Source organism: Psammomys obesus, unplaced genomic scaffold (genome assembly GCF_907164565.1).
Source record: "Psammomys obesus unplaced genomic scaffold, mPsaObe1.curated_primary_1811, whole genome shotgun sequence".
NCBI classification, from domain to species: domain Eukaryota; kingdom Metazoa; phylum Chordata; class Mammalia; order Rodentia; family Muridae; genus Psammomys; species Psammomys obesus.
The window spans coordinates 928245-955958 of NW_026593286.1; the positions used below are offsets into that span (position 1 = coordinate 928245).

Below are 27714 nucleotides of genomic sequence, written 5' to 3' on the forward strand. Positions count from 1 at the left end.
ATGGTTGTCTGTTAGAACAGTAGTATTCAGTTTTACCCTAATTCCCTGGGCCATCTAGTTTCTGGTTCTTGGTCACCCACGTGGTGCTGGGTAAGGGCCCCCTCTCATGATGTAAGGTCTTACATCAAATCAGATGTTGGTTGATCACTCCCAGTGCTTTGTGTCACTATCACCCTCGTATTTCTTGCAGGCAGGACACCGCCGTAGAGGAAAGTGTTTCCAGATGACTTGGTGGTTATGTTTCTCATTTGGTAGTGTGCAGAATACCTTCTTGTACCAAAGATGCTAGAATATAGGGGTGAAGGCTCTGTATAGGCGCCATCTTGGCCTCTCCATCTTCACTGAGCTGTGTAGGTGTTGGGGCCTTGCTGTCAATTTGTGGAGAACAACCTACAGTGTAGGCAACAGACTGGATTGGGGGATTTCCATGAGATCCCTTTGGCCAACAACTAACTTAGTTGTGGCCCAATCCCTGTACTGGAAACTGGTGACGGAGACGGCCTGTTGGGACTCTGTCTCCCATTATTTGGCACGTTCATTCAGATTGCCCCCATTTGTGTATATATTTTAGGAAGCTTCTACTGTCTTTGGCTTAAATACTACCTGTCAAGTTGTCCTGTCTTTCCCTATATTCCCTTCCTTCTTCCCCCAACTCCCCACTTGATTCTCCCATTCCAGCGCCTCCATTTACCCATAACTATCTATTCTATTTCTCTTTCCTAATGGATCTATTTGTGTCACCTAGTCACTTACTATATACTTATCTTCTGTGGTTCTACAGACTATAGCTTGATTATCATTCATTGAACAGCTAATATTCACATGTTTTTCTAGGTCTGGGATACCTCACTCAGGATGATGGCTCCTGGTGGGGGTGGGGATGCTGCTAATAGTAGCCAGTGACTAGAGAAAATGAAGGAAGGAGAAAAAAAGACCACACACACACACACACACACACACACTAGATGGATGAAGTAAGACAAGCTCCAAACAAGCAAGTTCCAACAAACTTCAACAACTTTACACAGACAGACAGACAGGTATATGTATACATTCACATACTGGGTGGATGGAGAAAAGCTTCAACGAGCAAGCTCCAACCACTTTGCATATACACATATACACATACACACATCCGGTGGGTTATTCACAGGCGCCTATAACTTTATTTTTTTTCTCTGCAGCTTATATATCTCAGCAAAATCTTTCAAGCACTACAAAAATCACAGTGTGGCTACATTCCATCTTCAAGTTAATGATTACTTACATGTTCCTCAATGCCCTCACGTATTATGGGTGAAAAAACAAATGTGAAAACAAATTATTCCCAAGGACCCATATACAACTTGTTATAGATTAACAAAGTGTAGGCAGGCAAGGGTCTGTCGCACCCGGCTCCTCTCTATGGGCTGTAATTTGCGGTTACAAAGAAAGAATCAATTAGCTTATAAAAGCAATCTTTTAAAATCTAAAAAGAATCACAAATCTAAACTTTGATATAAAAAACAATCAGCCATTTCTACTTTAAATCCTCAAGGTGCACATCTACTCACTAACAATTTTTATTAAATCATGAAGCTGAGGGCAAAAACGGGTACAAAAAGTTCACCTTAAAGCTCAGCTTCAGCGAGAATAACGTCAGCTAGTGTTAATTTGAGCTATTGTCCTTGCTCCCTAACTTCAAAAAGTCCCTAGCTCAACCATTAAGAGTGTACTTTTCTGAACTTCAGATTGTGTCCTCAAGATTTTCTACATCAGAGCCACTGACAAGAAACACCTTTGCCTAGCCTTATTAAACAATCTATTTTTCTAAATTTTTTCTAAGGGTAGTGGTCACTGATAACAATCTGCATCTCTAGGTTCTTTCCAAGGGTGGTAGATGAAGCATTAATCCGCTCCTGCAACAATGCCTGAAAGAGATCAAGCATTATTATTTTGATACTGCCCAGTAAGGGGCACAACTCACACATTATGAGGGATGTGGTAACCAGAGGCCAGCAAGCAGAACAATGCTCCACAACACCATAAGGTCCTCAGGATGCACAGTCCTCAGGCTCTGCCTCCTCAGGCACATTCATCAAGGTTGTGCTAACAGGTGGGCCGCATTCCATGAGTTCTAAAGTCCTTGGTTGTTGTTCTCTCACAGGCCTCAGTATATCTATTTACCTGTGAATTTCATAATGCCATTTGTGTGTGTGTGTGTGTGTGTGTGTGTGTGTGTGTGTGTGTGTGGCTTTTTGAGACAGGGTTTCTCTGTAGCCTTGGCTGTTATACTCCATTATGTAAAAGTAGCACATTTTCTTTATCCATTCTTCTGTTGAGGGATACATAGATTGTTTACAATTTCTGGCTATTCTGAGTAGAGCCCACGATACTTACAGGCCAGTCTCACAGGCATTTTCTCAATTGTGGTTCACTCTTTGCAGATGACTCTAAGGTGTGTCAAGCTGATTTAAACTAACTAACTGACTGACTAAAACAAAACTAACCAATACACAGATTGGGCTTTAGGAAAGTTATTTGTATAGCATGGGCTTTCTCATGAATTTCTGTCAAATGCAGTTTTTAATAAGTCACAGGTTACCTTCCGATACTCTGGAGTGTGCCTACTTCACTGGCCCTGACCAGTTCTAGTTGGCCTTGGCCAGGAGTGGTATGAGGTTCAGCCTTCCTTTTGCCAACAAGTTTTTCTAGTATATTATTTTTAGCATTTGTTTATTGATTTGGGGTAAGTCCAGGGGTCAGAGGACAACGTGTACAATATGGTTCTCTCCTACCACCATGTTGGTTCCAGGGCTTGAGTCAGGTTCTCAGGCTTGGTTGCAAGCACCTTTGCCAGATGAGCCATATCACTGTCTCATCATTTATTTTTTTTAACTGTAATACTTTTGCAGCTTTTGTGCCAAGATTGTCCTTCACTTTCCGCCCATCCTTCTGCACCATCAGGACAGATGGCTAAGCCTAGCCTGTGGGAACATGGGATTTTCCCATAAAGCTGAGTTTACTTGAGGAGGGTAGAGTTCTGTCTTCATCAAGGCTCTGCTGGTTCAGTGGGCAGGGAACCTCCTACTACACACCAAGAGTGGCTTCAGGGGTCCCAAATGATCTGTTCCTTCCCCTTCTGGTGCTCTATCTCCTCTGACAGTCAAGCTACTTAGAATAAGTGTCTGTTCTTGTCGTCCAGAGGCAAATACTCGGAAAGGAACCATAGGTACATATGTATATATCATATACTTTTACACTCTATAGATACATCATCCCTTACAAGGTGAAGGCTCAGAGACTATTGCAGAAGAGAGGGTGGAAAGAATGGAAGAACTGAAGGAAGAGTGGCTGAGAGAGGTAGAAAAGCCATTTCCTCCAGCTTAGGACGAGCATCAGCCATGAACAGGGAAACTGCTGCTGTGATCCCCAGGCACGGCAATGAAACATGCACAATACAACTGTGGTAAATAGATTACTGTCGGTCATGAAGCTGTTAACACTCCCACTTAGAGGGACACAGGGTCAGTGGACCTGGGGTCCAGGCCATGGCTCCCAGCTGCATCGAGTCTGGCACAAATGTCTGGGGTGTATATGAGGTGTGAGTACACTAGGAATTGGTAGTCTAGCAGTGCAGCCTTTGTGATTGTCACCTAGGCCAAGTGGGCCTTTTCAGTGACTGAGCCACACGAGAGTCCCAGGCTTTTGTAAGCAACGCCAGTTAACTGCTTCACCAGTCTATACTTGGATGGAATCCTTTCTTTAGTGTCTACAGGGTCAACAGACTTGGTTTCTACAGAAAAGGTCATACAAAACAGACATCAATTAGGCAGTAAACACTGGATGAAGTGGGAGTGGGGAGGGTCAACCACCAGTTGGAGAAACTCTGGCTCTGGGTATGACTGTAGCATTTGGGCCAAGACAAAAGACAAAGCACAGAGAGAGAAGGCTATGACACCTCCAAATGTGGAACTGGCTTTGTGGCAATTCCTTATCTTCACACACCCTGGGGCCACATCCTCAGAGAGTGCAGGTACCAAGCCAAATGTCAACTTTCCTCACAGCCAAACTCCAGCAGACCACTACCACAGCCATCGGCCTCATGATCAACAAGCCCACTATACAATGGAAACACCACCAAGAGGCTCAGGACTTCAACAGCCATGCTACTGCTGAAATGCGGCTTTGTGACCATGGGGTCTCCTGAGCTAGAATCTTCCTGAATACAGAGCCAGAGCAGCATCGACAGCCATGGGCCTTAGAGGACAGACTTCCAGATCACAGCTGTTGCCCTCTTGCCCAGCCCTACACAGGACATGAAGTTTGGAGGTCCCAAAAGGAAGCAGCCATTAGAGGGTCCTCTGAGATAATGTCTCCTGGCTCCTTGTTCCTTCTTTGCCTCTCACCACTTGGATCTGGGTGCCACCGAGGGTCTTGCCAGGACTGACTCCAGGAAGAGCTCTAGATGAACTCAGTGGCTGGCCATCAAGGCCCCACTCTGTTGCCCCAGGGGTTCTTGATGTGGGATGGCAGGTATGTGGTCTTGTTCCAGGGCCCTTCAAGTTGGACTTTAGAGTCTCAGTGCTCTGGCCCTTTCAGGGGAGTGGATGCAGCCTCTCTAGGCCACCTGGGTGTTCTCGAGTGTTCAAAACCCACAACAGGTTCAGGATGATTTGGAGGGTCCTGACTAATATCACAGGTTCCTCTGGCCCATGGCACTTGCTTGCTTCTTCTAGGTGAGGGTCAGGCTCTGAGAATCTTGGCTCTTGTGGGGTTTATTAGAGGACATGGCTGGCATGGATGCCTCTTGGAACTCCTTGGCCATGTAGTAGTAGCAGATGGCATCCAGACAGCAGTTGACGTCTGAGAGCTTGCCTGTGATGGCCAGGGCACGGCTGAAGGTATCACGGGCAGCACAGGTGTTCAGGCCCAGGGAGACCTGCACTGTCAGGACCACATGCAGTGGCAGGAAGCAGATGATGAACACTGCCAGATTGGCCCAGACCATCCGGGTGGCCTTGTGGGTGGCCTCTGCCTGCCCTACATCAGTGGTCGGCCTCCGCACCAGCGCAGTCACCACCTGTAACGAGCAGAAGACCACTATGGCCAGTGGCAGGTAGAATCCCAGCAGTGAGAAGATGGTGGTGAAGTTGTGCCTGCTGGGGCTCCTGAAGCAGAAGCCACCCTCTTGCAGCCCCAGGTGCCAGCGCACTACGAGGGAGGAGACCACCACCACCCAGAGGGCCACACACACTGCTGCAGCCTGTCGCGGGGACCGCAGCTCACGGGCACGGATCGGATGCCGCACTGCCACATAGCGGTCCATGGCGATGGCGGTGACCAAGCTTATGCTCATGTACCTGTTGGCCAGGTAGATGCCCTGTGAGAGCTGGCAGACGGGTGTGTCTGAGGTGTGTCTCAGGGAGTACAACATGAATGGCAAGGAGCAGAGCAGGCAGAGGTCAGCCACAGCCAGGTTGGTCATGTAGACGCGGGTCTCTGTCCACTGGTGCATGCGACAGCAGAACACCCAGAGTGCCAGGCCATTGAGAAGCAGGCCCAACACCAGCAGCAAGACGGAGTAGGTGAAGAAGACATAGTTGACTGAAGCAGGCCATGTGAGGGCTTTACAAGTTGCATTCATGGTTCTAAGGATGCAAAAGGGACAGAAAGTAAGGGTGGAGGGAAAGGTCCCAGGGTAAGGCCCTGCCCCCGTGCCAATGCCTGCCCATCTTTCTGTAGTTATTCGAGAGCAGGCATGCAGCACACTGTGTCCCTCCTCCAGACATCTGAAACTCCCCCTTTCAAAGAAACCATAGAAACTGTAAAAACCTCAGATTCACCCTCAAGGCCTAGCCTTTGCTCCCTGGACAGGTAAACCAAAGCCTCTAGAAATGATGGGAAGATCTACTGTTGCTGTGACCAGCCCAATGCTAGAGACAGAATGACCCTCCCATCTCCCTAGCCCTCCTCTCCTTTCACCAGCCTGTTTCAGGGGAGACAGAGGCAGGCAGAGTATCTACAGGTCTTGTCCAGGAAACATCCAACTCTCTAGAGCTCAAGTCCTAGGCAGAGACCAAAGCCGACCAGCCTTACCCAGCATGCAACTCTGAGAAGGAAGACCTCAGAGGCAGCTCCACCTATGGGCCTAACGATCCCAAGGCTGGACCTCGTAGTTTTCTGCTCCCAACCTACATCCAGTTCACAGCTGTGGCCATCACTTAATCTGCTTGGTCTGTCCCCCAAACACAGGACACAGTATTATAGCTCAAGGTTGCCTCTCGAAAGCTGTGGGAATTTCTGCTCTGCCACCACTAGGTCTGCAGCAGGCCGAGGGCCCATCCCAGGCTCACGTCTGAGATCAGGATGTCTACCTGAGCTCAGAGGTACACATTTCCTAGTGTTAACAGTCCTGCCCTCCAGGACCTGGATGTGCTCAGAGGCTCCTGCTACTGCCATTGTCAAGAGCATCCCAGGGCCACCCTCTGCTGTCCACACTGGCCCCTTACTCCCTTGTCCACTCTCTACAGTGAGGCCCAGGAGGCTACTGAGCTCATTAAACCCCGCCCAGGTGGGTTGGGCAGTGGTCTGACATCTGCACTCAGATGGTGGCACAGCAATCAAATGCCCTCACCCATCTCAGTCTTGGGCCAGCCTCAGCTACCCCACCATAGGGGTCCTGCTGTGACTTCACAACACTGAGTGGAAACTGACCCAAGAAACTGCCAGCAAGCGCTGAGTCCAGGCATACTGGACATATTCCTTTTTGAGTACCAGGACCAGGAAGGGCTGCAGGATTGGGTGGGTTGTAGGTCTAGGGTTTACTGCAGGGGCTTTCTGCTGGGGAAGATGACAAAAAAGAATTGGGTTCACCAGGGAGAGTCAGGGCCAGGCTGGCTCTCTGCCTTGGAAACATGGGAGGCATGTGTCTTCCCCGACACAGGAAATGGATAAACACCCGATCCAGTGACTGCAGACAGGAAGGATAATAAACACTAAATTGAGCCAGGGCTCATTTCCTCTTTGGTCTCCGGGGAACCCACAGTCCATTAGAGAAGCCAGGCACAGATTCCAGCTGAGATGAATATTCTGCTATCATATTTTTGTGCCTAGATTCCATATCTGCCAGATTAGAAAGGCCTATTTGCCAGCAATCACAGTTTAATGAGCCCTGTTTTTCCGCCCTTCAATACTACCCAGTGTCCTGAGGCCCCTGGGGGGACCCTGAGCCAGGCTGAGCTCTAAGGACCTCCTCAGAGTATCTGACACTGACTACTTAGATGTTCCTTTCTGCTCCTCACTCCCAGATACCCCCACCCAGAAGCAAGCTGTGGAGCCTCCAGGTTGATGGCTGGAGTTTGTTCAGTATCTGATAGGAGCCCCTAGGAACCTGGGCTGCCTATGGGGAGGAGCCCCATCATGCCTCCCACCGGAGGCCTCTGCTCCCGAAAGCGCAGCACCGCACACACAATGTCTTACTCTCTGTCTCTGGGCTTGGAAGAGGCAGCCTGGCTTCTGAGCGGCCTGAAGCCTGTGGAGGTGAGCTGTAGGACCGCTGCTTGGCCTCTCTCCCACATGGCTGCATGGAGGCCTCCTGTTACACACCCAAGCTCGAAACTTTCAGGTTGGTCTCAACATGGCCCAGCACTTTGTAGGGTCAGGTCATAAACCTCTGTCTACTTAAGACAACACAGAACTCTAAGGAAGAAAGATTCGAACATTCCAAGAGGCCACGGTGCACACACAGCTTGGAAGAAACACACTGCTCAGGAACCCTCATCCTTCAGGACATGCTACATTCAGGATTTCAAGTCCCAGGGCCTAGCTACAGCCAGCGTGTCCTGGCCTTGCCTCAGTATAGCACAGGGGACCGCAGCCAGCACACTCCCAACTGCCTCAGAGTTGTAGGTGGGTTGCCATCAACAGGCACTTGGCATTCATCACACAGCTAGGGCTTGGATGCTCACAGTTCAGTTTTGAGAAGCTGCCAGTGGCTGCTGGGTGGAGAGATGGCACTTTCAGGCTACAGTAACTTCTACCCAGTGTGAACTATGAGGCTGACGTGGGGAGGGAAGCCAGCTGTGCACAGGGCAGTTCCTTTCCTCCACCTCTACTGGCAAGATCGAGTTCCCTCGAGTACAGGTGAAGCAGACGCCTGCCCTGTGGGTTCAGCACTGACCATCTATGAAAGAAGCCTGTAGAGGCAGATGGAAAGCCTGAGCCCACCTGAGCCCATCCCTGGGCCACTCTGATGTCTGAATAGGGACCCACAGACACCCGAGTGCTTGTATGCTCATAAGCAGGCCCAGGGGCCCACCCACTGGCTGAGATACGGGGACAGGAATAAGGCACTGTCAGTAAGATGCTGCAGACGCTCTGAAACCACAGGGGCTGGAGCCTGGACCCCTACAGAAATGCCGTAGGCCCCACAGAAGGCACATGGCTAGAAAAGTGCTGCTCCTCTCAGAGGCACAAATCTTTTTTTTTTTTTTTTTCTAGTTTTCAAGTGCAAGACACCACATATAAAATAGACTTTTAGGTCTCAGATGCAGTCGGCACTAAGGCCTGGAAACATCCTGAGCATACCATAGCCCAGTCCCTACTGTGCCCAAGCATACCCACCTGACACAGCCCAGCCCTACCTCATCTGACAGATCCCATCTCTTCCCCACCCTTCCAGGGAGACCCATCCCATCCCCACCCTCACCACACTGGACAACCCCATCCCAGTCCCACCTCATCTGACAGACCCCATCTCTTTCTCACCCTTCTGGAGAGACCCAGCCCATCCCCACCCTCACCACACTGGACAACCCCATCCCAGCCCCACCTCATCTGACAGACCAGCCTTACCCATTCATCCTACAGCCTGCAGCCCCGCATCAAGTGATAAATCTCACTCAGCTCTGACCACTGTGGAAGCCTCGGGTGACATCTTGTCACACACCTGTCCTCCCTGGGGCTGAGGATGTCGAGCCTCAGCTGTGTGTCTTAAGCCTGCCCCTGACGTAAGTTGAGTAGGCTGTTGGGCTTATTGACGGCAGCAACAGGGAGGCGGCAGCTCCCTGCCCCCACTGCCTGCGCTGCTTTTACCAGTCCTGAGGCCAGTCTGCAGTGGGGATTTCTGGAAGGGAAGCTGATACCTGCCACCTCTGCTGACACCTACAGAGAAGCAGCAAAGGGTGCATTTGCTCTGGAAACAACTTGAAATGGCTAGCTAGGCAGCTCAGCCCCACCCAGCTTCCTCTTCCTTTGGCTCACTTCATTCTTTCTCATCCCCACAGGGTGGGCCTGCAGTATCAGTGGTTACAGAATGGCACCCTGCACCCTGCTCTCCGGCTGGAGGCAGCAATGCTCCTCCTCTTCCACGCTCACAGAGATGTTTTTAACAGTCGCACCACACATTCCTACCTGACAGATGACCCAATCAACATGGATGGCTACGATGGAGGTAGGTCTGGCTCAGCCAGCCCAGAGACAAATCCAGACAGCTTACTCCTGACGGCTACCAGCCTAATCCAGTTCCTCAGAAGCCGCTCCGGGGCTCACTCTCTTAGTCCAGAATATTTCCTTGTGCCTGTGAGCCCTGGCAGGCTTTCTTTGCCACAAACATCTTCATCCAGAGTTCAGGGGCCACATGCCACACTCACCTTCCCAGCCCATCCAGCTAAGTGCTGATGACCCGCAGCCTCTCTCCACAGATAGTGCTTCTGTCCCCAAAGACACCAAGGGGCTAGGAAGAGCTTCATTTCCACCCTCCCCGTTTTCCAGAGGCGGAAACTGAGACCCAGAGAAGGAATTTATTAGTGTGTCATGATTGGTGGCAGGTTTGGGACCAACACCCCAGGCCCTCGTCTCTCAGGCTGACTGAGATCTCTGCACGAAGGGAAGACAAGCCTTTGTTTGGCCTCAACCACTTCTTCCACTGTTTCTACGGGCACAGCCTATGCCGTTGATCACCTTTCCAGACCTCAGCCCCACCACTCAGCCTGGTGTGGAGAATCCTACCAAGGGCCACAGTGCTTCCAGGAGAACCGTCTCTTCTCTAGGCATGGGACTGGGTTTTCATCCTCGCCATCTCCCCACCTCAACCTCTGGCCATAGGATCTGCCCTGTGGGTCAGTAGAAGGTGCTGCTGGGTGGAGGCTTGGTCCCCTACCATCATGCGGACTGGCTCACGGGGCAGGACATCATTCCAGGATAGTTTCTCCCTTTGGATAGAGAGCTGAGACAGCAACAAGCAACATCAAGACCTCTGTCCCCTCCCCGTGGGCTTCTCCCCAGCAGCAGCCTGGCGACCTAGATGGTTCTATATTCCGGAAAGACACTGACCATGTGGAGGTCATGCTGGGCTCTAAGGCACCATTTTCTTTTGGATAGGGTGCAAACTGCCCTCAACCCTGTCTCCACACCCCACCAAGCCTCCACTTGTACTCTAGCCTAGGCTCTGCAGGTGACTCAAGGCAACACATGCAGGCTGTTCATGGGGCTGCCCAGCCCTTTTCTCAGAGGACTTAGATCTCCAGGTCCCAGAGACCTGGCCATTGCTGGTCAGATTTCAGTCGAGGCCAAATCCACACTCGCCCTGCTGGACAGCCTTAGAGTCATATCTGACTGGTGCCTCTTGCCTCTACCAGCCTCAGATCCTGGGTGGCGCTCTCTCCCTGAGGCCTGCCTGCCCTAGCTGGGGTCCTGTCTTGGCAGTGCTCACCTCCTTCTCATTTGATGAACCTGCTAAGCCCACACCAGGCTCAGTCTCTCTTTCACTGCCTGTAAATCAGGCTGTAGCTCCAGCTTCTGCCCCAGCTCCCTGCCATGCTCCCTGCCATGGTGATAATGGACCCTCTGAAACTCTAAGCAGGCCCCAGTTAAATACTTCCTTTTCTAAAAGTTGCCATGGTCATGGTGTCTCTTCACAGCAAAAGAACACTGGCTAAGACAGGTGCTCAGGCCTGCAGGCAGTTGAAGCACAGTGCCCTCCCCTTGAAGATATTGTGGCCACGTCCAGAGCCCGAGTCTAAGGCTGGATGGAACTTAACTTCCATCCATCTCCCTGGGCTGACCTAGTCCCTAAGGCAAAAGAGACACTAAAGGTGACCCTGTCTCTGTCTAAAATGTTGACATGGATCTACACAGATGTTTTTGCATTTGTCTCACTAACTGAATGCCTTAAGCATTGTTTTTCTTTCTTGAAGTTTATTTGTCTTAGGGCCTCAAGTGCTGTGCCCCAGCTAGTGACCATTTGACCACACACATATGACACAGCCACAGGAGACAGGATCAGAAGGTAGGACTCTCTGTGTCCTTGACCCTGGCTGTGCAAAATAGGGCTAGCAGGAGGATGTGAACTATCTCCCAGTACTATGCTGGCACTTTCAGTTCTCTCTTCACAGAGCTTCTCTTGAAGCAACATCTTCCTGAAAGTGCCCCTCCCCCACAGCTGCCCCAAAGCCAGCAGCCTCTAACCTCTAAGCCTCTATTTTGCTGAGGGGTTCATGAACTAGGATCCACAAGGGGTGGGTGCGGAGTGCAGATACACCCTCCGCTGTGAATCTCACTCATCCATTGGCCCTGGATGGTCCAGCCTCTCTCATTTTCCATTCTGCACTCACTCCAGGTCCTTCCTGGGGGACACCTGTCCTCAGCCTGCCAAGGCCACTTGCCTTTACTTCACAAGTCATATCCCCATTTCACAGGACAACAAGGTGCCAGAAACGGCAATACCCTCGCACTCCACATAGACTGAAGCCCCTCACCATCTCAGGACCCCAAGCTTTCCACCTCCTCAATAAAATCCCATCTGGAAGCCTTTTCTGCTGCCTGGAAGCCCCCAGAATTCAACCTGGTATCTTTTCAGGAAGTGGCAGTGAGGCACCCTGGGCACACCCTTGCTCCATCCATTCCCTCCATGTGGACCCAGCAGTCCCTCTGCAGGACTGGCTTCAGTGACCCCTTTGAATCTCGGTTGTCTGCTCTCTCTCCAGCTCTCCACTGGGGCTGCAGGGCACGTGCTCTGGGTGGTTTTGGCCCCGACTGCTGTCCTCCTCTTTGGGCTTGTGCATTTGTCTCTCTGCAGCGTGACCCTGACAAGGGGCAGTTTAGCACCAGGCCAGGCTGTGACTTTCACCTCCAACCCCAGAACCTGGGAAAAGCTGCCATCTTGGTGCTTGCTCTGTAGGTCTTGTCAGGCAGCTGAATAACATGGCCCAGACTTTTGTCTGGGGACAAACTCTCACAAAACTCTTATCTGCTAGCAAGGAGGCACTCAAGTATCTGATAACAGTGGCAGGGTCTGGGATGCTCCTGAAAGTCCCTGGTAGAGTAATCCTGGGGGAAGTTGGATCTTCATTAAGCAGATGTGACAGAGGTGACCCTGTGGGACTGGGTGACTGGGACATTGTTATCTCTGCCTTGGCTCTGAGTTTTCTGTGTATTTGAAAATTTCCATAAGTTTGCATGAATAAAGAAATGAGTATGCATATGTGAGATAGTCTGTGAATAGCGAAGTCTGTCTGTTATTTAGACAGACAAAGTGGTCAGGCAGTTGAGGGACATGATAACACAAGGCCAGTAACTTTGTTGTGGGGTCCCTTCAGTCTGAGACTTGCCCCATGTGGGCTCTTGATGGCTGAACCCTAGCCTCTCTTGGCCTTCCTTAGCAAAGAAGGCCCCTCTGGCTCCCCCAACTTCCTGCTATGGCAGAAACTAGACCACTGAAAATGATTTGGGTTGTGAGTGGCAGGGGAGGCTTCCTCTGAGTGTGAGGTGACAGGAGGAGGACTGGTTGCACAGGAGCCACGTTCTGTATCTTTCCTAAACAAAAGTGCCCTAAGGCCACTGAGAACTACGCCGACCACACATACAGTCCTGTACCCATGCCTGCCGACCACACATACAATCTTGTATTCATTCATGCCGTCCACAAAGCTCTGGAAGACAAAGGCGGGAACAGGGAGCTGAGAGAGCAGGGTCTGGCTAGGCCTGGATTCACCCACCTTCTCAGGTGCTGCCATGCCACACAAACACGAGTACTGAACTGTGGCATCAACTTCAGTCTAAAGGATTCTGGTGGGACAAAAATGCCAGCTTGTGCCGGGTAACGGTGGGGCACACCTTTAATCCCAGCATGTGGGAGGCAGAGGCAAGAGGATCTCTGTGAGTCTGAGGTTAGCCTGCTCTACAGACAAGACAGCCAGGGATACACAGAGAAACCCTGACCCAAAAAACCAAAAAAACAAAACAGTAACGACATACCTCTGCCCTCCAAAAAAAACACCCCGAAACCAAACCGAAACAAACAAAAAGCAGGCTCACTAGAGTTGTGTGCAGAACACCCGACTCTGCTCCAAGTTGAATGGTCGCCACCAAGAAGCTGGCACTGGGCAGAAGGGGGCCAGTCCCTTGGTGAGGGACTTTCTTCCATCAGGATACAGGTCTTCTGCGGGTAGACTAAGGGGATGTATCTCAGGTGGACCAGGAATTAGCTTAATTGGGGAATTAAGCTAATTGGTTCCCCAATTAAGCTACTGGGGCATACTGGGGCAGCTCTCTTGGGAAACCCAGAGCTGAGTGTTCTCACATCACCCCTTCCTCCACCCCAGGGCCACCAGTTCACTGAGATACTTCCCTTGAGGTTGAGCAAGATGTGGCTGATGATATACTTAAAAGCAGAAGAAGATATGTGCATAGACTGTTAAAGATATGAAAAAAGTATCCAGCGTGATCAAGACAAGACAGGCGAAAATTACAGCTCTCTACAGCACCATGACTACTTTATCAAACAGGCACACATCCAAAAGTCTGATAATCTCAGAGTAACTTCCTCTGGCACGAGTCATTGATTGCTAAGATGTTACAAACACCGGTGGGGCACTTGACCATGTTAAGCAAAATGAGAGCTGTATTTACTAGTTGACCCATTAACCCCGTATCTAGGAATCTACCACAGACAGTGAGAAAATGATGAGCATGTGCTTTAGGAGCAGCACTGCAGTGCAGACGTGCAGAATGGCAGTAACCCCTAACCCTCAAACTTCAGCCTTCAGGGCTCTGACTGAAGGAAGGGTGCCGGCACTGTGGAGGACTGCATAGCTACAAGAAGCAAGAGGATATTCTGTGTCTAAAATCTACTTCTAAGCCAGTTGTGCACACTTTTAATTCCGGCACTTGGGAGGCAGAATCAGGAGGATCTCTGAGTTTGAGGCCAGCTTGGTCTACAGAGTGAGTTCCAGGATGGCTAGGGCTACACAGAGAAACTTTGTCTTGAAAAACAAACAACAAAATCTTTCTAAGTGAGAGAGAGAGAGAGAGTGCTAGAATCTCATGCATGCTCAGTGTTCTACCACTGAGCTATAATGCAAGCCCTCTTTTTATCTTTTATTTTTATACAGGATCTTACTAAGTTTCCCAGGCTAGTCCTGAACTCACTCTGTATCCCAGACAGGACTTGAACTTGTGATCTTCTGGTATCAGCCTTTAGGTCAGCCTGGGAAACATGTCTGTGACACAAGATCCAGACAACTTACATACTTTTATTTTTATTTTTATTCTTTTTCTTAATTTATTTTTTAAAAGACAGGATGGCAGTGTATAACCTAGGCTAGTATGCTGGCTAGTCTTATGGCAACTTGACACAAGTTATTCTAAAGAAGTGAACTTCATTTAAGAAAATGCTTCCGTAAGATCTGGCTGTAAGGCATTTTCTTAATTAGTGACTAATGGGGGAGGGCCCAGCCCATTGTGGGACCACCCTGGGCTGGTGGTCCTTGGTTTTATAAGAAAGCAGGCTGAGCAAGCCATGGGAAAATAGGCCAGTAAGCAACACCCCTCCACAGCCTCTGCATAAGCTCCTGCCTCCAGGTTCCTGCCCTGTGTGAGTTCCTCCCTGACTCCCTTTGATGATGAGCACAGTATAGAAGCCCAATAATCCCTTTCCTTCCCAAATTGCTTTTTGGTCATGGTGCTTTGTCACAGCCAACAAAAACCCTAAGACAGCTAGCTTACAACTAGGAGCCTCTGCCTCAGTGTGCTAAGATGGCAATTGTGTGGCACTGTGCCCAGATAATTTATACCTTGTTTATCTGGAGCCAGGAGCGTGTGAAGTTTGCTTGTTTGGTCGGCTGGTTGGCTTTCTTTTTTGAGATTGGATCTCACTACGTAGCTCTGGCTGTCCTGGAATCTATAAACCAGGCCATCCTAGAACACAGAGATCCACTTGCCTCTATCTGACTGCTAGGATTAAAGGTGAGTTATCGCCATGGCTGGACTTACAAAAGTAAATTTTAAGAATCCCTAACAATGAAAGCAAAACAAAGCTAGTTGACTTGTATTATCAGTAGACCGTATAACCTTCCCACTCTTAAAACTGAGTATGGATCCCAGTCATTTCAGCCTGCTTGCAAATAAATAAATAAATAAATAAATAAATAAATAAATAAATAAATAAATAAATAAATAAATGGATAGATGGATAGATTAAATAAATAAATAAATGCTGTTTTCAATAATCATTTCCAAATATTTTAAAATTATATTTTGCCTATATATGAACACATTCCAAAAACTGTAAAACATTACCCAAATCTGCACCAGTTTCAGCAACCATGGTTGGCACGTGGCCTTGTTACCTAGCACTGTTGTGACTGAGAATGAGAGAACTGAATGACTGAGTACTGCTGAATATTGGGGTGGAGAAATCATGTATGAGGTTAAGAGGTCATTGTTTAGACATGAATTTGAACCAAACGTGTCTGTTTATACTTATCTCATCTTAAAAATAATCAAGATATTTCTTAGTTCTGTCCACTGACAAGACCTAGACACAAAGGCTTAACCCAATAGTAACAAGTACTCCTGAAGTCTACACAGCAATCTCTGAATACCATATTTTTTGTGGAGCAAGAGAAATTCTCCTGAAAGGTAGCCTAGGATGAAAAGAGAGTAAGATGAGCCTGGAAGGTCTTTCTGAGAACCAAGTGGTCACAAAGATGACAAAGGCAATACCCATAGGGACTCAGGCATCAACCCAGATTGGCTGCACCGGACAAAGAAGGGACAGTTTAGGTATCAACAGGGTACATTTAATGAAGTGGAATATAACAGGTTTCAATCAATGAATCTGTGATCACCCTTTAAAAAGCTGTCACTCACTTTGGAAGACGCTAAGAAAACAGTTAATTTTGAAAGCTAGTCTCTGAAAATGGTGGCACCCACCTTTATCCTGCCCTCCCACACACTGTGACCAAACAGCTCCTGAGGCGGCTTCCTTACACACTGTGGCTAGCAAATGAAGGAGGAGGGCAGTGTGGGTGTGGCCGTCTTGCAGACTGACTGACGATGAAGCTGGCGTCAGCACTGGTGTCTTTCAGAGCAGTCACATTGCTACACTCACACACACAAACTACCCCTAAAGCAAGAATTTGAGGACAACAAAGATATTATCACCCATTTTCTGTGGGTAAGGAGTCAGGGCTCAGGCCTGACTCCTTAGTCAGGGTCTCCAGGTCTCATCCAAAGCTCTGCAGGAAGGAGACCTGATACACTCACTATGGGACTGCCTGTGGGTCTCTTTCTCTACCGGCTGCTGGACATTTCCTAAGGCAAAGAAATAATAAATAAACCCACTGCCTCTGCTACAGAAGCAGCTTGCTAACTGTTTAAAACTTTTCTCCAGTGATGTCCTCCCTGTGGTGGGGGGTAGGTGGAGGCGGGTGGGAGTGGGATAGTTTTACTCCCTAACCCCAGCCCTTCTCTGGAGAAGAGACAACTTCCGTGTCCTGGCCATCAGCTGCAGAATGGATGTTTCCAGGAACTAGTTCCTAGTAACTCTCATCAGTAACTTGTCTTTGGATTTGAACAGTTCCCACTCGAAGTGTCAGATGTGACCAGCTGTCACCTGTTATTGTACCTCTGATCCCCTATCTGATTGCTTCACACAACTCTTTATAAGGCAGTGCCTGGAGCTTGTGGCATGGAGGCATCTTTCCTCAGAGGACCTGCTGGGCCAGGCTCATGGCTATTATGGATCAAGCTGGAAAGATCACACCAAAGATTCTGGCCTGAAGCCAACACCCCTGGTCCTGGCTAGACTATAGAAATTGTTCTTTCAAATTTAAGATAAGACTTGATTCCTGCCTCTTTGTACTCTGCTACAAACATACAAGGTGCCCTCTTCCAGCTATGGTAGCCACGGTTGTGAGGCTCATGTATTTTTAGAAGTCCTTCTCTTTTCTCATTCTGGGCTGTTTGTTGGTGAAATGATTAAAATAATCTGAGCTAGTAGAATGAAGGCATAGAAGTAACACTGGTCATGATTTGGTCATCACCAACATGAACTTGTGGGGTGCTAAGCATGACAGTTAATAGTGGCTCTGCTGGGCAGTGGTGGCTCACCCCTTTAACCCCAGCACTCAGGAGGCAGAAACAGGTGGATCTCTTGAGTTTGAGGCCAGTCTGGTCTACAGAGTGAGTTCCAGGACAGCTATAGCTACTCAGAAAACTCAGACTCAAAGAAAAAAATAAAATAAATGAAAACAACAGCCTCCCCAAAATATTGGTGATCAACTTGACATGACCTAGAATCACCTAGGGAACAGAAGCTTCCTCAGGACCCTGGCTGGGTGGCTCATTTGGGTGCTTGTGTTTGTACTTGTAGCTTCAAATCTACATTGTACAGTGGGGAAGAATCACAGACCAGAAGAGCCAGACATTGGCTCAAGTTCTCAACGAAGTGATAGAGGGCAGAAATGCATGACCAGCTCAGGTTTCCTGGCTGAGAAAGGAATAACAAAGGCAGTGGAACACAGTAGATTTTACAAACTTTGGAGAAGTGAAGGTAGCTGTGTGCTGATGGGAGAACAGGTTGGAGTCCAGAGACAAATCAGAGATAAAATTCATCCTAAAGGTGTTTCGCTAAGGGGCAGGCACTGCAAAGTGCTACTGAAAATGGTTTTGTTTTGCTTTAGATTTTGGAAACAAAATCTTGAGTTAAGATAGAAAGACAGGGCAAAGTATAGACACAAGAAGGAAAAGAAATCCCTCACCCCAGAGTCTGGTTGAAGCTTCTCATCAGCTGAAAATCAAGAATTCTAACATAGTGTCTTAGTTTGGATCTTATGACTGTGAAGAGACAGCATGGCCACAGCAACTCTTATAAAGGAAAACATTTAATTGGGCCTGGCTGACAGTTCAGAGGTGTGGTCCATTATCATCATGGTGGAGAGCATGGCGGCATGAAGGCAGCCATGGTGCTGAGAGTTCTACATTTTGATCCAAGGGCAGCAGAAAGAGACTATGTGTCATACTGGGTGTAACCATATCTGAGACCTCAAAGCCCAACCCCCCTGTGACACTTTCTCCAACAAGGCCACACCTCTTAATAGCACCACCCTCTATTTGCAAGTATTCAAACACATGAGTCTATGGGGGCATACCTATTCAAACCACCACATTCCATTCCCTGTCCCCCATAGGCTTATAGCCATAAAAGTCCAAAGTTCGAAGTCTGTTCTGAGATTCACACACTCTCTTAACTGTAGTCCCCTATAATATCAAAATCAAAAAATGGATCACATACTTCCAACATATAATGGCACAGGATATACATTACCATTCTAAAATGGAGGAAAGGGAGGATATTGAGGAAATACTGGACCAAAGCAAGTCCGAAAACTAGCTGGGCAAAGTCCAAACTCTGCATCTCTATGTCTGATGTCTCTTCAGATCTCTAATTCTTTTCGTCTTTGTTGACTGCAACACACTTCTTTCTCTTGGGCTGGTTCCACTCATAGTAGCTTTCCTTAACTCCTTGACTCTGGCATCTCTAACATTTTGGGGTCTCCAAGGCAATCAAGGCTTCACCTTTACAGCTTCACACAATAGCCTTTCTGGGTCTCCATGAGGGACACCCCTGACACATTCCTGGCCTCAGTGGCTTTCCTTGTTTTCAGAGGGAGATTCTATAACCCCTTTCTTCTTTTATCTTTGGTTCTAAAGCCAGAACAATGTGGCTGAAACTGCCAAGTTGTGCTGCTTGTTAGGGCTGGAACACGGCCTCTTGATTCAGCTACATCTTCCCCAGCTTTCTGTTTTCCATGGTTTCCTTCACTGCTTAAACTTGGCTGACCTCAAACTCAATCTGTAGACAAGGCTGTCCTTGAACCCAGAGATCTACCTCTGTCTCCTGAGTGTTGGGACTAAAGGCACGTACCACCACACCTGGACCTAAAACTAGTCTTGAATTCCTTTCACAAGATAGAAGCTTAGCTGGGTGGGATCTTGCCCTGAGATCACCACTTCCTTATTCCATTTAATAACTTTAATCTGTTTATCTCTTTGATATATAAATTTTGTAATTTTTCTTTGCTCAGGTTACTTCTTTTTATAACAACATTAAACACTAAGAACCATACTACAGAGTCTATACCAGGCTGTTTTGACATTTTCTTTGCCAATTTAATTAATATAAATTAGTCTAAATCTCTTCTCTTTAGCTTCAGGTAGTCTTTGGACAAGGGAAAAAGCACTCACACACATTCTTCACCAAAATATCACACGACCGGTCTCTAGGCAACATACTAAAATTTTTCTTCTTTGAAACCTCTTGAGCCAGTCCACCACAGTTCAAATCACCCTCGGCACCACTGTCTCCCATGATTCTTCTGGTATGGCCCATTAATCAGGCTTAAAGCATTCCACTGCTTTCCTAACCTAAAGTCCCCAAACCCACATTCCTCCAAAAAAAAAAAAAAAAAAAAGCATGGTTAGGCCTATCACAGAAATACCCCACTCCTGTTACCAACTTCTGTCTTAGTGACAGTGAGCATCTGCTAAAGATGTTCCTCCCTCTCTTGTGATTTTTTTTTAGGAATCCTACCAGAATTGCCCTTTCCCGTAAAACATGTCCTAACTGTTGGGTTTCAGACCCAATACAAGCAGCTGAGGCAAATATTTAACATACCAAAGTGGACCTGGCCTCCAAGTTCTCCCAGAATCCTTCAGTCCCTACCTATTATTTACAGGGCATGGCTGGCATGCCTTGCCTTCCACCCTGAACTTTCTAGCCCTTGGGCTGGGCTTCCCTATATAATTTTGGTTTCCTCCCTCTCTCTGCAGTTTCTCTCTCCCTGTATACACACACTCTTTCTCTCTTTTTCTTCCCCTTCCTTTCTGTCTCCCTCACCATGTTGACTTCTTTGGCCTCATTCCTTGGGACCAATGAACCCACTCCAAAGATGCATCCAGTAAATCTGTTTTTATGCTTTAATCTGATTTGAATTGGCTCATTTAGTCAGTGGAAAAAACCTACTACTAACGCCCTTGTGTAACCCTAGTAGCTACTGCTTTCATTTCACCATCTTGTATTCCCATCCAAGGGAACATTCAATCATATAATCCCATTTATTAAAAACTAGGAGAAAATAATTGCTTAGTAACCCTTTGGAACGTAACTTGAAAGCCACCAAAATAGTAAGTATGGCTAATGCTCAGACACTTAATTGCGACTTTCTCTTGAGCAGTCATGTTTGAGTGCTTTATCCCTTCTGTGTCTCTTGTCTTCTTAACCATGTGCTTAAAATCTATGCTAAAAACTGCCTTTAAATAAACTGCAACTCCTTGAGAAGCCCACACTCATGCTCTCAGGTGTGTCTTCTTGCCCTTAGCACCTTTCTAGCTCCACACCTACTAGATACAGGCTTGTCCTAAAGTTCCTTTGTGTATCAAAGCCAATGAACTAGTTTTTACCTGCAGTTAGTCCCAGAACTCCTCAGGCTGCCACAGGTGACAGATCAGCCAATATCTCCATCCCAGCTAGTTCTGACAATTTCACTCTATAGCCCAGGCTTACCTGAAACTCAAAATATCGCCCAGGACTGCCTTGAACTCATGACAATCCTCCTGCCTTAGCTTCCCAGGTATTAGGATTATATGTATGAACCACCCACCATACCTGTCTCTGTTAAGAATGTTAATTCTGTGACAGGTATATATTGTTTGTGTATGTCTAGGGAGATAGCTCAATGGAAGAGTGCTTTTCTTGAATGTGAGATGCCCTAGATTCAACTTTTAATACAGCAAAACAAACAAATACCATTTGGCTAGAGTTAACCAAGGAGTCACTTCTTTGACAACAGGCCAGATTGTCAACAGGGCAGCACAGCTGCTTTGATCCCTTCGTGGATGCTCCAGCTACAAACTCCACCGCCATATCATTTGCTTTGGGGCTTGCTCCAATCATGAGTACTCCAGCAGCCTGTAATTGTTCTGGGTCATTATATTTTGGCCAGGAAAAGTCTTGGTTGGTGTCTCAGTGACTCTGTTCATCTTTCTACTAGAGAAGCTTAGGGAGAACTCCCTTCCTTGTTTGCTCCTGAGTTGCGCACACTCAAGGCTAATGGTTGGTATATATGTTGGGTAGTGACAATAATGGTGGGTTTGAAACCTGTACACAAACTTAGCGCATCCCTTTGCTGCCTAGATTATGCAGCACTGTTTCTGCTTTTGGAGGTCAGTCCTGGAGACTTCTCTTTCGTTACCAATCACTGGTGTTGTGTTACAATATGAAGGCCCAATAAAGGTTTTTAAAAATGGTCTCTTGCCTACTTGTGGTAGGGTAGGCTGAACTGATTACTCGGAGCAGACAAAAACTCACTTTCATTCACAAGGTCCATTTCCTCAACTCCTTCAGCATTGAAATGTGGATTGCATCACAAACCCAGTGAAGCCTCAGTCCTTAAGGTCCCTGTGGACTCCCAGGTCACTAGCCCTCAGTGCATGCCAGGTAGACACTACCTTCTTTCTCTTGAAATAGCATCTAGCAAAGTTAATATGGCCTCACTTTGGAGACTTTTTGATAAACTATTTTAGTGAATCTCAGGATTATACAAGTGAGTCCCTGTTACCCACCATGAAAATTAGGGATAGATAGAACTTAAAGTGACCTTGGAATCTCTCTTGAACATTACCCTGAAATCCTCTGATGCCCTCACCATCATAGAGCCACTTCCTCTGTGGTAACCATGACACACATGACACCTCGATTTCTTCTACTCTCACCTTCTACCCACACCACCACAGAGCCACTTCCTCTGTGGGAGCCATGACACACATAGCACCTTGCCTTCTCCTTCTATGACCTTTCCTCTCACATTGCCACCGTCTTCTTGTGAGCTCCTCTGGGTACTGGGCCCTTTTCTTGCCATAGCACACTCTCCACAAGCAGATTCTCCCACTCCTGTTAATCTCACCGTTACCTATGCTTCTGACCCCAAACTGTCAGCCTATATTCTGGCTTGAGCTGGGTCATGCACGGGTCTGCCTAACAGGTGTTTTCTCTCAGATGCCTCCAAAGTCCTTTAAAATCAATTGGTGAGCCAGGCATGGTGGCACACACCTTTAATCCCAGCACTTGGGAGGCAGGGGCTGGCAGATCTCTGTGGGTTTGAGGCCAGCCTAGTCTACAAAGTGAGCCCAGGACAGCCGGGGCTACATAGAGAAACTCTGTCTCAAAACAACAACAGCAACAAAACAAAATCAGTTTGTGTCCAGATGACCTCATCATCCATCCTTTTCATCTCTCAAAAGCTAATTTTCTCTAAAATTTGCCAAGTCAGAGTAATGTCTCTACTGCCTACACCAGATATTTGAATCTGGTTCTTCAATTTTCCTTCCTTACCTCTTCCCTACTTCCAATTAATCATCAATAAATTAAAAACACATGTGATAAATCCTACACTAATCACTGAAAATAGAACAAAAAGGTAAGAGGACCTGATGAAGGAGAAAAATGGGATAGAAAACAAGGTACTAACTATCCAGAATAGGGAGAAAAAAGGAGGGACAGGGCAAAGAAGGTAGATGAGACAAATAGAAAGCAAAGATGCTCATCTCAAACCAAGTAATATCAACAATTACTTAAACATAGCCTGGTATTAACAATCCAGTTAAAAAGCAAAGATAAGCCAAGGAGATGGATCAGCAGGTAAGAACACTCGCCATGAAGCCATGAAAGCTGGATGATCTGGGTTCTCTCCCATGTAAAAAGCCAAATGCGGTGTCACATGTCTGTATCCTAGAACTTCTATGGGAGATGGAAGGTGGAGACAGAGGAGGAGCCCAGATGCCCACGGGCCAGCCAGCCTGGAACACGCAATGAAGCAACAAGAGAGATCTGCCTCAGAAGAGGGTGAAAGGAGAGAGCTGACTCCTAAAAGTTGTCCTCTAACATCTGTGCATGGCACATGTTCATCTAAAAATAAAATTAAAACATTATAAAAGTGCATTTAAAAACAATATGCTAGCTGTGTGATACACACTTTAAATACAAAGAAAAGTTAAGAGTAAAAAGAAAACAATATAAAACAGTGGAGAAGTTGTAAGATTTGAGTATGAGTTGTAAGAAAGCCAAGTTGGGTGTAATGCCAAATAGACCAGCACCGAGTTTTAACGTTTTCCACAGGAACTCACCAAAAGTTAGTCAGGACACGTTACACTGTGGCACCAACTCACCTGTCACAAATGGATTTATAGGACACCACACCTAGCAACAGCAGACAAGCAGGACAAGGATTATCTTCAAATGCATATAAAACATTCTCAAAACAGGCCACATGTCAGGCTGTAAGGCAAGCCTCTGTAAAATTAAGGCTTTGAGTCTGGCACTGTGGCATATGCCTGTAATTCCTCACACTCAGGAAGCTAAGGAAAAAGGACCACAAGTTCAAGGCCAACCTGGGCAACAAAGAAGAGCTTGTCTCAAAAAACTAAACCAAAAAACACTGAAAAGGCTTTTAGTGGACTGAAATGGTTCACAGGTTAAGAATATGCACTGAAACACTTCAGAGGACCTGCGTTCAGTCCCCTTGTTGTGTGGCTCATAACTGTCTGTGCCTCCAGCTCCATGGGGCCCAAACCCATGCAGTCATACACACACACATGCACATGCATATGTACACACACACACACACACACACACACACACACACACACACACACACACAGATTCTTTTCTAAAAGGCTTTAAGTTATACAGAGTATGTTTCTGAAATATAGCAAAACTTAACTAGAAATCAGTAACAAAGAGCTATAACATCTAAGGAAAGCCCACAAAGCCGGGTGTGATGGCATGTTTGCTAGCCCAGTACATGTGAGGCTGAGGCAGAGGGATAGCTACAAGTCCAACACTAACCTGGGCTATATAATGAGACCCTATCTCAAAAAAACAAAACACCAAAACATATATATTTATATATTTAAATTTTAACTTGAGAGCCCCCAAAACAACACATTTAGAAGCAATTCAAAGATCAATGATAACTGAAAGAACATTAGAAAATACTTGGAACTAAATGACAATGAAAATGGAATTTATCAATACTTGTGAGAGAAGTTAATGCCTATACCTTTCATGTTTATTCCAGAAGATAAGAGATACAGTCACTGAGCTGAGATTCCACTTTAGGAATCTCCCAAAGAAGCAGAAGAAAGGAAACATGAAAGAAAGAATGGGAATTTAATGTGATAGAACAAAACCAGAGAAAATCACTTTCAAAAGCTGGCTGCAAGCTGGGCCTGGTGGTGCAGACCTGTAACCCCAGCTTGCTTGGGACTTCTAAAGGAAAGTCATGAATTCTGCCCTGCAGAATTTCAACAGCAGCCTAGACAACTTAGTGAGAACTTGTCTCAGAAAAAAAAAAAAAAAAAAAAAAAAGCTGGTTATTTATGAAGGCAATCAAAACTGGCAATCTTCTGGCTAGACTGGTCAAAGTAAAACAGTTACAAATCACTACGAGAAATGGAAGAAACAATGAGAGGCTTCCAACATTAATAAGAGTTAAAAGGGCATCAATAGCTTTAACCAAATACAACTGACAACTTTGATAAAATGGGTGAATTTATTAAAAGTCACCCCTTGCCAAAGTTAGTATCAGAAATACAAAATAGATGAGATCGAGTATGTTCAGAGTGGTAGAGTGGTATGGCCATAGACCAGAAATACAAAATAGAATAGCTTACATCCATTAAAATTCTTACACTCATACTTTTAAACCTTCCTACAAAGAAAACATCCCACTTTGACAGTGTCCTTGGTGAGGTTCATCCTGCATTTAAAGATAAAGGGAACTGAATCTTATTCAGAGCATCACAGGGGACAGTCCACAGAGCACCTTCCATGGCAGTCTCTGTCTTCTCACTAGAACTGGACAGAGGTGTTAAGACCAATGTCACACATGAACATGGACATGAAAATCATCCCAAACCCCAGGAAATTGAAGCCAACAATGTATAAACTGAGCATTTGCCATCAACCAGAACCCTAGGAATGTAAGGTGAGTTCTCTGTCAGTGGAATTCATCACCCAACAGGAAGAAATGAAATTTACATAATCCCCTCAATAAGTGCAGAAAATATATTTGACAAAACTTCCTGCTTCTCACAGACAAATCCCTTAGCAATCTAGGATTGGAAGAATACACCCCACACGTGATAAAGGACAGCCACAGGAAGCGGACAGGAAATGTCACACAAGACAAAGAGGGGCTAAAAGCGGTTCCTTTGTACTCAGGAACAGAGTAACTCATGCCATTGTGTTCAAAATGGCACATGGGGACTCAGCCAGAGAGCACAGGGCAGGAGGGAGGGGATGGAGACAAGAAGATAGTATTGTCACCTAGGGCTGAAATGTGCATGTAGAACCCTTAGGGGTTTGCGGGGGGAAGGAGGGAACGGAAAGAAGAAACAAAACTACCAGCTGAATTAGAAAATTATAGGATACCCTAAATAGGCCAAAACAACGTATCTCTATATAGCAATAAACAATTAGAAGCTAAAACTACAGTATCATTTATGGAGACTGAAACATTTAGGAAAAAGTGTGAACATGTGTTCTCAAAGCTGTAAAATATTGCTAAGAGAAATTAAGACAACCCTAGATAGACAGGAGCCAGCCAGCCAGCTACTGCTTCTCCTTAGACTAACCTAGGGGATGGGTCCAGGGCAGCAGCGACAGCGCATCTCACTGGTTTCTTGGCTGCACTGGATCACAGCCTCCCACTCAACCCAGGCACCACCCACATGTCTACACAGCCTTCCAGAGGCTCGTAAGACTTCAGCCAAAGGGAACTCTCACACATGGCAACTCCCTACTGCCCGTGAGCTTAAGATTCAGGCTTTGAAGGCCTCCCAGGCCTTTGCCTGCCACTCCCCCTCATCTGTGTGTGGCCCTCTGAGAGCTCTCCCCACGCTGCAGGCCCAGCCCTGAGGGTGCCAGCCCATGCTCTTCTCCTCGCTGATTTACTACCATGCTGTGTGTCCATTCACCATCTCGGTAGCTGGATGCTGAGGCTCTGATCCCTAAGGGATCATGGGCTCCAGGTGGGATGCTATGTATCTTGGCCACATCTAAGGCACTGGAATGTGGAGTGTGCCAACCTATCCACTTCAGGATGAGGTGAGGTTGGGAAATGAAGATATGTTATGAAGTGAGTGGCCCTCCTGCTAAGCATCCTTGCTGGGCCTGGAAGATGAGGGAAGCCCAGATCAATAAGGGTACAAAGTCATAGGGACAAATACCAGTGCCCTGACATGACACCTTCCCAGGCCCTGGGAGGAGCACAAACACTGGTCCATGGCCCCGATGTCCCCACCAGCCCAAGCTAGGCACACCTTCCTGGAACAAGGACTCCAGGCCAGCTGCAAAGGAGCAAGTATCCCAGGACCTGAAGGTAAGCTTAACCCGAGGCATGGTCTGAGTGGGGGAACTGCAGGCATCTTTGACGGAGCTTCATACCAGCATTCCCCATCCCCTGAGATGCAGGGCTAACAGGCCATGTGGCCCAGCCCAGACCTGAAACAGCACTATGTGCTCGCTCACTGAACTCTGAGGACAAACGAGGAACTGCCAGGGGGCTTCAGCACCAAGGGAATGACCGAAAGTTCTGCAGATGTAGTTCGAGCTCCCTTTAAGGGAAACATGTAGAAAGTGCTCCCAGCCAGCAAGGCTAGCCAGCCTGCCCTACTAAAGCAGAAACCACCTAGCCACCCACCCACCCAACCTCTCGGACAGAGCAGCCCCACCCAGACCTCTGTAGTGGGTTCAGAGGCTGCAGTGTGTTTCCAAGAATAAAATGATTTTTCCATTAATTTCAAATGGAGGCAAAGCTGGCTTAAATCAGGCAATATGAGAGGATTAAAAAAAGACAAGAGAAGCAGTGGCATATGGTGGCACGTGCCTGTGATCCCAGCACTCCAGGAGGGAGAGGCAGGTGAACCTCTGTGAGTTCGAGGCCAGCCTGGTCTACAAAGCGATTCTAGGACAGCCAAGTCTACACAGAGAAACCCTGTCTAAAACAAAAGAGGCAGAGAAACACACCTAGAAAGCTCTGTAGGCATAAGGCTTGCTTATGAATGGGAGAGGTGAGGGAAGAAAAGGAGATAGGGGAAGGGAGAAGGGATCATGAGAGTGCAGAGCATGAGATCTACTGGCTGGCCTCTATGATGCTCACCAAGGCTCTGAACAGCCCAGCCCACTGTTTAGTCGTCTGTCCCACGAGGCCCCTCCATGACCACCTGCTCTCACGGACAGGCCTCCGTACTCACCCGAGATGCTCTGGACTCTCAAGATTGACAGCCTGGGAGGACACAGAGGTGAGAAAGGACAGAAGAGGGAGAGCCAGGATTGGGCAGCACACAGTGTCATGAGACATTTCCCTACTACCCTGGAACAGGAAGTATTGC

The 27714-nt window shown here is 47.3% G+C and overlaps 1 protein-coding gene across 3 annotated transcripts; it reads right to left on the reverse strand.

Annotated features, from left to right (window-relative positions):
* Positions 1–1145: 1145 nt before the first annotated feature.
* On the reverse strand, positions 1146–27671 carry Gpr35 (G protein-coupled receptor 35). Of its 3 annotated transcripts, none has more exons than XM_055617107.1 (2): positions 27577–27671; positions 1146–5630 (listed from the first exon to the last, which is right to left on the reverse strand). In XM_055617107.1, exon 2 carries the CDS (start codon positions 5624–5626, stop codon positions 4715–4717), a length of 912 nt encoding a protein of 303 aa, XP_055473082.1. In that variant the 5' UTR covers positions 5627–5630; positions 27577–27671; the 3' UTR covers positions 1146–4714. The 3 variants fall into 3 exon arrangements, with proteins under 3 accessions (XP_055473082.1, XP_055473083.1, XP_055473084.1); XM_055617108.1 differs by lacking the exon at positions 27577–27671 and adding an exon at positions 27483–27535; XM_055617109.1 differs by lacking the exon at positions 27577–27671 and adding an exon at positions 7462–7471.
* Positions 27672–27714: the final 43 nt, after the last annotated feature.

Excerpts from the sequence above, each read along its gene's own strand:
- Gpr35 (XM_055617107.1), bottom strand. The coding sequence starts at position 5,626 with ATGAATGCAACTTGTAAAGCCCTCACATGGCCTGCTTCAGTCAACTAT.